This window comes from Lissotriton helveticus, chromosome 7, assembly GCF_964261635.1.
Source record: "Lissotriton helveticus chromosome 7, aLisHel1.1, whole genome shotgun sequence".
Classification (NCBI taxonomy): domain Eukaryota; kingdom Metazoa; phylum Chordata; class Amphibia; order Caudata; family Salamandridae; genus Lissotriton; species Lissotriton helveticus.
Window position 1 is genome coordinate 165,800,009 of NC_136068.1, and position 13,421 is coordinate 165,813,429.

Genomic DNA, 13,421 nt, shown 5'->3' on the forward strand with positions numbered 1-13,421 from the left:
TCTAGACGCATTTGCAGTTGCGTCCAACGTTAATATGTCAGTTATCCAGTTCTCCGTGAAAGCAACGTGAATTAGGCTTTCAGGCCTATGTTGCCAACGTATTTACATGGTGCACGTTAAATCATCGAGATGCACCCGTTTCTAGGCCCCACAGGATCCGGACACCAGATTCAGGCCTCAAGTCTCCTGAAATGCTCCGAGAGATGCAGCCCCGCCCGCATCCCAGACCCTATCCTTATTTCCTGCCAAGCAACGCGGTGCCTGGCTCGGCCTGGCCTGCCTGCCAAGAATATGTTATGCCTACAGTTATCTGTTCAGCTCCCCGGCTTCACATTCCTAGCTAACGAACAGCATAAACATATCCATCTACAGTCTAGTCTTCCTGTCTCCATGCAAGTAATTTACTGAATTAGTATCCATAGAAGATCCGTAGCTCACGCAATACATGAAGAAATATATGCACACACTAGCCTTTAGTGACAAGTAGCCTTTGCCCTGATGACTTTTAGAATCAAGCAACATGTACTCTAAACACAAGATATCAGATACGCTATAGGTACAGGTCGTTCTGACATCCCAGACTTCAGTCTCCTCTACTAGTGCTAGGAGTCAGCGCCCCCAGCTCTCCCCAGTTACACGTCATGACTCTTTTTGCGCGCACCAGTAGGTTAAAGGTTCCAGCTGCCCATGAAGCCCCCTCCATGTGTCCACCCACTTATGACACTTCTGTGACGTCTACATCACACACTTCCGTGCACGCCCTGTGCACGCCTTCTTTTCACGCCCATATGTTCTTATCTTTCGTTTGTCACTTGTTACGCCTACTGTATTCAATGCAACTGTACAGTTCTACTATATATATTGTATGATGTCAAAGAAATGTTGAATGTCCCTTCCTGAACCTTAGTAGGTGACGGAACCAGATATCCATTGGCTCGAGCCACTTAATTAAAGCCCGTATGACTCAGATACCACGGACTCTGCCTCTCATTTATTGAGCTATCCTTTTTCATTTAATGCATAGAAAAATAGTACCGGTAATTTATTTATTTACCACAAGCCCACACTACTTTTTTAGATTCTGTCTGGTACCTCTCAAAGAGTCAGCCTATACGGTCTTATAGCCGGTCTTTGAATAGCAGGAGACAATTAGTGTCTCATTAGCAGCCAGAATTTTTTCCCATATGGACTCACTAAAAGGCAAGTGTTTCGATATCTGTTCTAAATGAATCATGATTTCTTTGAGGATATTTCTTTTCCAAGAACAGAAGTTGTAACTTTCTGGACATTCCTGAAGATTTGCATAATGTAGTACAATTCATCAGATAAGGTAACAGACACTTGCTGAAGGTCCAGTTCTTAACAGTTATCAACCTCACACAAGTTTCACGCTACCATACCTTGTATCAGAGCTAACATTAAGGAGCAAATTATCTGCCTATAGCTCCTCGTCCTTGCAATATTACTGGTAAGATTTGGAGAATTCCATATTGTTAAAGACCAATCCCAAATAGGGCTTTAGACATGAAATACTTCTTAAGTTTGTGTTCCTTTTTAGCTATTTGCTAGCGAAGTAGGCATTTTTCAAACGTGGTCTGTGACTGAAGGAGAGAGGAAGTCCAGAGCAGCGATGTCATTAGGGCAAAGGCTGGTGATGATATCACTGCAAACCAAGTCTTACAAAGTGCTGACCCTTCAGTGAGAGATTTTTGTGTCTTGACTGGGGCAGTGAGACGTTTTTGAGTCTTGACCTAGGCAGATACAGCACAGGTCCAGCACTTGATAAGATGCAGCAGAGGTCTGGCTTAAGCAAAAGCAGCTCATGTGGCGACAGTAAAGGCTTTAGTGGCCCAAGGGGCCAGTGGAGCAAAAACATGTTCCACAAAGCAGAGGCTGTGCACAATCAAAAGAGATCTTAAGAAACTGTACCTCAGATCTGAGCTTCTTGTAAGATGGGAACAGTGTAAAATGAGCACTCAAACTTTCAGTGGTCTTGATCAACCCAATTGCTTGTCTAATCCTAATCTATGATGTGAAGATGAAGATGTGTCTCTGCTTCCTGCACATTTTGTGATTCATTTGATATCTGTAAGAGCCCCTCCCATTTTTTTAAACAAATGTTATTGGGTTTTGTTTCGCACAACTTACATCATTGATCACATTTCCTATATTATTCAAGTTTACTTAAAGTGCCCTTTACTTTATAATCTTAGATATTGAATCTAGGTATGAGCAGGATCCAATACAGGAAGTTTCAATAAAGAGTGTTCTTGGCCTGTTCTGCCCAAGTACTCAATAAATGCTAAAAGTAACCCCCCCTCCCCAATTTCCACCATCGGTGCGCGGAATATGTTACAGTCATGAAGGTTAGTAAGTACAGGAGTCGTCAGGCAGTGGTTCGTGCTATGTATCTGCCGTGTTATAGGGGTATGCTCCAATCATGGTGTTAGTTCTCCGATTCGTGCCGTGTGTCATAGTCACGTAGTGCTTGTACCAGTGCATCCCATGCCCGCGCTATTTCTAAAGCCTTGTCATTCTGATGTCGTCGTGCCGATTGAAGCCTCAACATGCTTTCGCCACCAGCCCATTTAAGAAACTTGTTTCGCCACCTAGTGCCCGTGGGACCCGTCACTGCCTTCCAGTGTCGTGTAATTTCACGTTTCGCAAGGATGAGCCCCATATCTATGAATTTGCTCGTAATCTTATTTTTAGGGGTGTGAGGGAACCAATGTAGAACCCCAACGGCCATGTCAAACACTAAGCCTCGCTCTGTTATCTCGTTAAGAGTGTCTCCCACCGTCTTCCAGTAAGGAGATAAAATAGGGCATGTCCATAGCATGTGTTCTAATTCTACACCAACTGCCCTGCACCTGGGACATCCTGCGGAATCTACAGCAAAGTATCTTTTGATCTTCCCCGGGGTCAGGTATGCCCGATGAAGAATATAGAAGTGCACTAGTTGAAATCGCGCATTACGTGTGCTTTTCCAAGCCCTTCTCATCAGTTGCATCCATACTGTCTCAGGGATCTCTCTACCTATATCAGCTTCCCATTTACCCTTCAACGCCACCAGAGGAGGCAATCCCTCATTGGTCATTCTGGAGTAGAGGCACGAGACCTCTTTAAACGTTCCCGCCATCATCATAGTATATTGGCAAGCCATCGTTGTTCTCGTTTCTGTGAGGCTCTCTCTCCAATGTGCTTGTATTGCTCGTGTGAGTGCTGAATGCAGTAGGAAGTCCCCTCTAGGTAGTTCATAGCGGTCCAAGAGTATCGGAAACGGTAACAGCGTTCCGTCTTCGTAAAGGTCCCCCAGGACTTGGATCCCCGCCTCCTCCCATCTCTGCAGCTGCGACCAATCTCTGCCGTGTGGCAATGCTGTCAGCATTCCTAGCGGGATTTCGGGGGCGTATGGGTGGAACACGCCCGCCCTACGCTGTGTCCGGTTCCAGCATCATCTAATAGTGTGAGGTCTCAAAGGACTAATCTCTGCTGCAGTAAGAACCCCTCCCATATATGGCTTCTCATGTCCAATCAGGTTTAAACACAGACAACTTTTGAAGTGATATGGAAATGTTATAGTGAAAAATAAATTACCTGGAGTGAAAATACTGAGAAATTTCAAGTCTTTGTGCTGTTACTGTGTCAATCTCTTGAGCATCCTTGGTGATTCGGTTCAGATTCTTGGGGGCTCTTTAAAAAGGAAAAATCTTTGGAAAGTACAACCACTGGCAAACAACTCTTAAGGTGCTCACCCTAGTTCACTGGTGCATCCCTGCATCCACACTAAAATCCTTTAAGGTTTTTCCTTGCTACTTTCAGGCGTAAACAATAAAATAATCGCCTTGCCACTGGAGCCATTACACTCTGAAATACCCTTCTAGTCTGCCTTTGCCAAGAGTGGGGCCATAAAAAATTATGGAAATGCTTAAATGGCTGAGGTTTATTCTGAAAATCTTTGAGCCATAACAGCCCTAGAGGAACACCTGAAGGTAGGCCCCCCCAAAAGTATTTTAAAGAACTGTAGGTTATGCATCCATCACTTAGATTGATGTTTACTTATGTAAATCATGAAACTGGAAAGCACAAGTAGTATGTAGAACCCATCTTATGTGACAATTTCGTAATAATGAACAAACTCGATTAGGACCATACAAATCTGCTACTGTGCAGCCACAGAGCTTGACTTATAAAAATAGCAGTACTGAATGACATAATGCTTGTGTTCGAATTGTTAATGTATTGCAAGAAAATACCAAATAAAACATCTTTAAAAAAAGTGATAATTCCCCTACAAGCTGTAACAGACTATAAAGGTCGCTGCTCTCTTACAGAGATCCAACATATCCACAGCACCCGCCACATTAATTTCTAATAAAGTTGTAGTCACTTTAATGTTAATCACAATGTTGGAGGAGTACCTGCTCTCCATAGTGCGGTTCGCTGTTCACTATTCGAGTTAAAAGCTTTTGCAAATGAATGTGATTCTTGCAGGCAGTCCAGTAACTTGAAAAGGTGCTGTGACGACATGAATTTATACATTCCTTGGTCTTCTGTATCGATATGGATATCAGCATCCAGTGTGTCTCTCTAAATGGAACACATCACCAAAGTTAAAAACAGAAGAAAACAATTCCCTTGTCTTTATCGATAAATTATTTGCTGGTTTGTTTAAACACTTCAAGACAAAATGTATTGCAAAACAAATCGTGGTACAAAAACTAGTGAGTGATGTGCATGTATAAAGTTTAAATCAATTCAATTTTCAATTCAAAGAAGTCTTTATTTCGATATACATATCATAAAAGACTGTACATGTTAAAAAAAACAAAAACAAACAAACAATCCATTCCCATATGAGTGGCAGAGCATCACTATCAGAAGATTAGGTCGTCAAGTTAATCCATGCAATGTACAATCATTTATATAAAACAAGATAAAAAGACTGTAAGAATGTAATAAAATATAATAAAAAAGGCCAGGGTCAAAGAACAACAAGCACCACAGAATTGATTATACACAAAATATATGTGAATGTAATAAAACAGTTTAATTCTAGCGTAACTTTCTCATCCGTATTGCCCACATCCAGTGTAAGAATTTCGTAATAGCAATTACAATGGGTTCTGAACAGTCTGTTTGGAGAATCCTTAATGCCTCTGCACCAGTAGTGACACCCTTCAGCAGACAAATGGGCTTTGGCCACGTGTGCCTGGGCTATTTATACTCTGGGCAGATAAACAAGATATGTGCTATGCTTTCCGGCTGGGATGGACAGAATGGGCAACTTGCATTGGTTTTAGCCTGCATTTGCAGGTGAAAGAGTTGACAGGAAGCGTTCCCACCCTGTATTGGTGGTACCGTTTCCTGTCACCGGGAAGTGTGATAAAATCCCAGTACCCTTCATAAGCAATTTCTTGTTTTAGCTCCAGGAAGTTCCTTGTAAGCGATGGACCAATGCAAGTTCTAAAACTTCGCATGGAGACCATCGACCAATATAACTCCCTAGAAGCCTTTCTAGGCGGAAAAGGATTAACAGTGGGATTCTCCCACAGTGAACTCAGGCCCATGGCAATGAAGACTGCCTTGACCTCTATCAGCCATGGAATTCTGTGGGCGCTATCAGCATCTCGGACTTCGAGGAGGGCCTGAGCGTACTGGAAGAGCTCCGGTGTAACCCAGAGTCTCCTCCAGTAGGCCACAGGTCTAAAACGTGCCACATCCTCTAGTCGCTGGCATCCCAGATCGTAAAAAAGGGGCAATAGTGGCGTGGATGTTGGAAGGCCAACTCATCCCCTCACAAACTTGTTTTGGGAGCACGTTAATGGTGCTAAATTGCTAAACCCCCATAGTTCTGCCCTATAAAGGACTGACGCGCTGATTTTAGTACTATACATTTTAAGCGGTGGGGCAATAAGTTTTGTGGCCGAGAGGCGAAGTTCCTTTGTTAGGGCGCCAGCTAGTTGTGCGTGTTTGGTAGCCAGCTGGTTAATGTGGGGTTTCCATTCTAACTTAGAACCCAGGGTTATGCCAAGATAGGAAAATATTTGGGTCTGTTCTAGCATTACACCATTCATGGCCACCGTCCCTCTTACAAGCTTTTGCTTGTGCATGACCATGAACTTAGTCTTACTCACGTTAATGGTGATTCCAAAGTCCTTGCAGAACACTTCAAAACACGCAATAACCTTCTGAAGGCCTTGCTGCGTTTTAGTTATTAACAAAGTATCATCTGCAAACATTAGCAGAGGGATCAGATTGCCATCCAGTTTAGGAGCGTCAGTAGGGTGGTTCTTAAAATACTGGATCACCCTATTAATATACAGCGAGAAGAGTGTTGGAGCTAGGACACACCCTTGTTGTACCCCTCTGGAAATCGGAAACCTATCGTAACTTTTCCGTGCTGTCCCCCACGGACTTGGGCAAAGTTTGCCTCGTTCAGTTTAATTAAAAAGGCCAATACATCCAGTGGCATGCCTTGTTCAGCAAAGACACTCCACATCTTGGCACGCGGTACTAAATCAAAAGCCGACTTAAGGTCGACAAATGCTACGAAAAGAGTGCCTCTTCTAAGGAGTACCACCTGCCAGTAAATTAAAACAAATCTAAAAACCTGGTCTATGGTGCTCGTATGTGTGCGGAACCCTGCCTGAAGAGGAGACAAAATATCATCCTCCTCAATCCAGCCTTGGATCCTGGTCAATACGAGCCTAGCTATCACCTTCTGGATGCCATCAATCAAACTTATAGGCCTATAATTGGCTGGGTCCAAGCGATCCCCTTTCTTGTAGATCGGGATGATCTCGGCACCGTTCCATGTATCTGGTATGGGGGAGCCTTTTGCGATAGCGTTGGCAAGGGACTGAATATAGGGCGCCCACACTCCCCTCTCATGTATAAACAAATCAGCTGGTACACAGTCCAGCCCGGGGCTCTACCCTTCGGGACAGAATTAAGTGTTCTTTCTACCTCCTTTATGCTGAAATGTAAGGGTGTAATGTCTTGGGGGATATTCTGGATGTCAGGGCACATCTCTGTATCAAAAGCCGGGAAGGCGAACTGAGTCGTAAAGTGCGAGACACACAATCCTGGGGAAACATAATTTTGGGGTTGGTCCCTAGGGTGCCCCTTCCCCCCTTTTTACCAAATCCCAGAATGCACCCATATTCCTGTCTCTACTAGCATGATACAACTCCGACCAATACTGTTCGTTCCAAGCCCGTTTTGCATTGTGTTGCACTTTCTTATACACCATCCTGGCATTTTTAATCCTGTCCCTATCTTTAGTTCTTATCGCCATAGCCAAGGTTTTGTAGGCATCCCTACATAGTTTGCCATACCATGTTTCCACCCTAGCTTTAGACCTATTCTTCAGTTTATGTACCCGAGTTATAAAAAAAAGCCCTGAGCTTATTAAAAAAGTTAATTTAAATGGGGATAACTTTAGACACCATGTCCTGCTTAGTAACACATTTCTGAAGCTCTGTTGTGGCCTCTACGGCCATCTCACTCATTACTGCTAAATGATCCTCTTTAAGAAGGCAGTCTGACCATTTTACGCTCCTAGTATCGTTAGTAAGGAAAATGTCAATTGCCTCTGTACAAACTTCTGGATGTTGACTTCCAAACAACTGGGAGGACAATACAAGCGGATTATGGTCGCTTTCCACTCTTTCCAGAACAACCATATCCTTAATAGAGGACCAATTTTCTTTGTTGAAAAGGATGTAGTCTATACGACTACTACGTAATCCATTATTAAAAGTGGCAGCTCCCTGCTTATCTGATTCCGTTCTTCCATTCGCCACCCTTAACCCCTGTTCCAGACATAAAACTTTAAGCTGTAATGCAGCCTCTGACCACTTCTTAATTGGAGGGATGGACAATTGCGGAATGTCCCAAGAGAGATCTTCTTCCAATGTGAGATCGATATCATCGATGTCTAACGGTTCGAAGCAGCAATTAAAATCTCCTGCTACTAGAATGTTCCCCTTTCCATTGTAGAGGTCAAGATAAGAATCTAACAAGGCAATAGTCTCAGAGGCTTTACCCCCAGGCTTACCCCTTGCATAGATATTAAAGATGTAAAGATCCTTAGATTTTGGCCTTTGAAGTTTGGTTATTAAAATATCACTGCTCTCGGAGTCCAACTGTTTGACTTGATAGCTGTATCCCTGTCTCACCCAGGTGGTCCAACCCCCCATCGGTCTACCCCTCGAGCTCGGAGTAGCTGGTTTAGAAAAATTTAGATAACCTTGCCTATACTCCGGTTCAACTAGCCATGTTTCCTGGAATAGTATAACATTATGTTTATCTATAAATGTTAGCCAGTCATGGGATATTAATTTACTTTTTAGCCCTGCGATGTTCCATGAGATCAAGGATTGTTCTATACAGCCAGAACTGAGGTTACCACGTTGCTGATGCCCACTTGCACCAGGGGTAACATCTAAAACTGTTAAACCTGATGCTGGGCCAGCAGCAGACCTTAGAGCTATCACCCCTATATGATCTACCCAGTTATTCTTATTATTACACTTGGGTGAGCCAATTGATGGTAAACTAGTGGCTACATATCTCTGGTTGGTCCTTATAATTTTGACTTCACTACGGCCTTGTGACGAACCTGCTCCAAATGTTTTGTGGTCCATTAGTGGGGACAGTCAATCGTTTGCATCTAATGTGCTAAGCACCTCAAAACTATTAGCCACCGAGATGGCACTATTAGCAAATCTTGGCCAGTTCCTATCACTTATTGGCCTTTGGAGTACATCTGATCGATAGGAAAAAACCCAGCGGGAGAACACTGATAACCTCACTGCTAGGCCTAGAATAGGCAGCCTGGTCCATAATACACCGGACCATAATCGGGGACCTAAAACTTAACACAACACAATCGCCATCCAAGCCTCCTTCACTTTTAAACGCCTCCTGGCGCTGGGCAGTGACGCGCTGGAACCGCGCCACTGAAGGCTCCTGGGCTATGTGGTCCCCCTCTGCAGCGTGATGGTGGCGGTGCAGGCAACGAAAGCGGCAACGGCCGCAGAGCAGCTGAGATACCTCTCAGATGGCGTCCCACACCGGCAAGACCAGCAGGACAAAAAAAAAACGTTGAGTAGTAGAGTGCAGTGTTCACAGCGTCCCTTGTTTAAGTCACATGAAGACTAACTGAATTAAATGATAATCATGTTATTTTGCAAATGTTCTAATTTTATTGAAACCATACATCCTTCAGTAGTACGTAAACTGGCTCCCAAGTGAAAGTAAATTGCTGCTATGTAGCATGGGAAGGTGAAGAGAGCAGTAACCCACGGTAATCAGTCCAAGAGTGTCCAAATGTCCTGGTGGTAATGTGTTCTAATCTAGAGAAACAAACACATTTTCCTTCCAATTAAAAGGCAGCAAATGCCACAGAGCTTTGGGCAGCAACAGAAATAAGGATTTGAACTCCTAGCACCCTCAAAACTGGCGATGCTGGAACAACAGCTTTCACCCAAAAAAATCAGCCTGGATATTCCGAACTTGCTGCGAGGTCAAACAGGCCTTCTGAACAACTGTGTCCAAAATGGCCTCAATAAAGGATAGCCTCTGAGTATGTTGACGGTGGAATTTGGAGTTACTGATAGAAAATCAAGTTGAAGAGCAACAACATTATCCTTATTCCACAGCCAGTCATCAAAGTACAGGAACAAATGTATCCCTGATCGCTTAAGATGGGCCTGGTCCACCAATATAACTGTCATAAAAAACCCCAAGGCCTGATTTAAGGCCAAATGGTAGGATGGTTAATTGAAAGTGAGTGGAACAGACCACAAAGCTCAGCTACTTCGTGTGGGAAAGCAGGATGGCTTGTGAAAGTATGCATCTAGCGTTTCAAAGGACACACTCCAGTCCTTGTGGTCTAAAGCCAGCAAAACGTGTGCATGCCTCTCTTTTCGAATTTGCCTTTTGAAGGGAACAGCTCAAAATCCTGAGATACCGGACTAGCCACAGGTCAGCATTCTTCTTGAGGACCAGGGAGTAAAAAACATTTGAGCCCAGACTTTGCTGCAGGAATTATCTTGATTGCACCCTTGGAAAGTCGCATCAATGCCTCAGTGGAGAGCATCGGAGGTTGACCCAACAAAACCACTAGAGGTTTTGCAGTATTTTTAGCATACTTTTGATTGTTAAGTTGTATACCTTGCAATGAACACTTTAGAATGTAAAAAATAATTGCAGTCTCTTGCGCAGCCCAATTATTTTACCTGATTTAGAGCCATACTCAGTCGACTTGTTTTGCCAAGTGAAATATCCTGGAAGGAGGTGGTGGGCAAGCTTCCCTTCAGATGGTCTAGTCTTTAGGCATGGGCATGCGTTGATACCAGATTCGCTACAAAACAGACTCCGCTACATGATCACGCTGCGTCTGACCCAGATGAGGGCCGGTTACTTTTCTGGAGACTCTGAATACCTTGCATAGTTTGCTCACTAGCTCAAAACTCCTTCTAGTGTGGGGTTGTAACTTCTGATTTGAGTTGTTGCAGGATGACTCCTCTGGTAAGACTTTGTTTGGGTCACTGTCATCCTCCAAATGGTTAAGCCAAACTTTCTAACGTACCCAATGCTAAGGGCCATTGCTTGGATCAAATCTGGACCATGCAACTGCAGCTAGCAGACCTTATTATCAATCCCTGGATTTGTTTTGATAAATTATTTATTAGGTAAACTTTACCCTACAGGCGAAACTTCCTTGCTGCTGCTTGGGGCCTTCCTCTGCGCAGAAGCTGACTTGACCTTTCAAAATAAGGTGAAGGGGAAGTGGTGTCTCGATCTAATCTTCCCCATAGAGTACAGCCTTCCATCACTAGATTGAGGGGGCAGTTACTAAGCAGGCACCTCCTGCACAAAGGACCCCTTATGGTAAGGCTTTAAATGCTCCTTGGTTCACGCTTAAGCTGAGGATCATTAAAATGAGATGCCTACAGCACGCTTGAATTAAGCATCCCTCTTCGGCGTCTAAGCTTTTATATAAGGCGGCAGTCTGGGTCTATAAAAAAGCTATTTGAACAGTGAAACAATTCTATTCTGTCTTGATTAAAATTTTTAAAAAAACATTTAAAATATACAAATAAGGTGATCTCAAAATATATAAGGCCATCACTGATTCCACATCTCTTTTGTTAAAAACTCCTCCACCCAAAAATCTTTGTGAACAGTTCAACAACTCTTTTGCTGAGAAGATTGAAGCCAACAGGAAGGATATCTGCTCCAGTGTCCCTTTGATACTCAAATTGTTAATAAGTCAGTGGAAGCCTCCATTTTTAATTTCCATACGCTATCAGCCCAGGATGTGGTGGGACTGATACCACTGGTAAAATCAGGTTCTCCGGACGACCCTTGGCCTCCAAAGGTGTACAATCACATGACTCTTATTATAGTCCACCCACTTTATCATCTTTTGAATTTATCCTCGGAGATGGAGCCTGTCCCTCAGTTTTTTTAAACAGACCGCTATTATCCAATTGCTGAAAAAACCCAGCTTGGATCTGATAGTATTAAATAACTATTGCCCCTTCTCCTAACTTACTTTTGGGGCAAACATCTTGGAAAAATATGCTGCCAACAATGTAAGAAAATTCATGCAGATGCATGAAGTATTCAGATGAATGTAGGCAGGTGTCAGTCTAAGGCACAGTATAAAGACTGTTCTGGTCGTGTTGAAGGCTTGAGAACAAACATGGATCTGGGTGACATTGTAGCCCTAATTCTGCTGGATTTGTCTTCTGCTTTCAATACCATGGAATAATCAGGTGGATCTTTTTGTTCAGATCAAGCGAGCGGGCATAGGGGGAATGGACCTGGAGTGAATCCATTTCTTGTTGTTTGACCACTCTCAGGCGGACAGTCTGGACACTTTGGTTTCTAGCATAATCTGCAGTTCTTGGGGAGTATTACCTATTGTCATCAATTATCTATCTTTTCAACATGTATGTAAAACCCTAGGCTGATCAGCTGGTGATTCATGGATTCAAGGCATACTCGTACGCTGGTGACACACAAATTCTGTAAATACTGGAGAACCAGGAGACATTTTATCTGCTGTCTCAACATAACCTATAATTCATCTTAGCGAAGATGACAGTGAGCAACTGCTGTGGAGTATGGTTGAGGTAGTGCAGGCCTGGCGAACTGGGACTGTGTCACACTCCTGTGGTAAAAAGTCTGGAATTCAAGATTGACACCAAACTCACCATCATCCATTAGGTATTGCCACCATTTTAAATTGCTGCTACCAACTTTGTATTATAAGGAAAGTAAGGAAATTCTGTTAAGTTTGTTTATCTAGCTAGCTGCACCGGCATCATTGCTTCAAAGACTACAGGTTGAGCAAAATTCAGCCATTCGCTTTGTGACCGGTGCTCTTAAGATTTAGCCACACATTTTATTCTGAAACAGCTACATTAGCTGCCAACAAACAGGGCACATGAGTACAGTTTAAGGACCTTTGTATGATACATAGTTTCATATAGTATTCATGTGTCATTGCATGGGAACCAGCTGAGGTTTTTGAGAAATCATATCTCTCTCTATAAACCCTCAAGAAGGTTAAGAACTTTGAATGGCCATCTGCTTTATATACCCAAGTACTATAAAGAGCACATTGGTGGCCTTCTCTGTTGCTGCCCCTAAGCTTTAAAATTCAATATCTGTCCTCTTGTGAGTTGAGAGATGTGTTCCCCGATTTAGGTGCAGTTTAAAAACTTGGTCATTCAATCAATCGTATGGTTAGTTATTTATAGGCTTGCACTTCTGCTGAAGCACCTAGAGACCAATAGTTTTACGCACTATATGAATGGAAATGATACCGGCTGAGGCATTTTGAATAATCTCTGAACTTCCCAGTACGGCTGGTGAAACTGGAGCTCTGGGCAAGCTAAAGAAAACACACAATCGCACGCTATTCCCAGCACTTGTTTTGTGACATCTTCACATACAACTCTCATATCTGGTGGAAACCGCTCCTTGCAGTTACAATGTAGTGGCCATTATGTGCCAAAAAGTTCAAGACACATTCCAGACTTATTTTATGGATTCAGCGCTTCAAAACATAAATGCATGTAAACAAAAGATATGCTACAAGCAACAAGAAACTACTGGCATTCAGGGTTTTATTTTGGAGCAGTGGCTCTATATGCTGGGTACCCATCATGCCACTACCACATACACTCATCACCACAATGTACTATTTTTGATGCCCAAGGCCACACAGAACAACATCAGACAGTAAATTAACATATCTGTATTTAGTCATTCAAGCAAGGTATCTCTGTAAGGAACTTTCATCCATTTTTAAAGCGGTCATTTATTAGTTTTTAATCGAATACAAGTGTTTAAATCATGTGAGGTTTGTTGGTTAATTATTATTGTAAATGTGCCCT

General features: G+C 43.0%; 1 protein-coding gene across 1 annotated transcript in view; it reads right to left on the minus strand.

Moving 5' to 3' along the window:
• Positions 1 to 13,421, minus strand: part of ARFGEF2 (ARF guanine nucleotide exchange factor 2) — a 509,782-nt gene that overhangs the window by 66,969 nt on the left and 429,392 nt on the right. Inside the window, exon 36 of the mRNA XM_078651859.1 lies at positions 4,422 to 4,590. Coding sequence (XP_078507985.1) covers positions 4,422 to 4,590 — 169 coding nt within the window. The remainder of the gene's footprint in view (positions 1 to 4,421; positions 4,591 to 13,421) is intronic.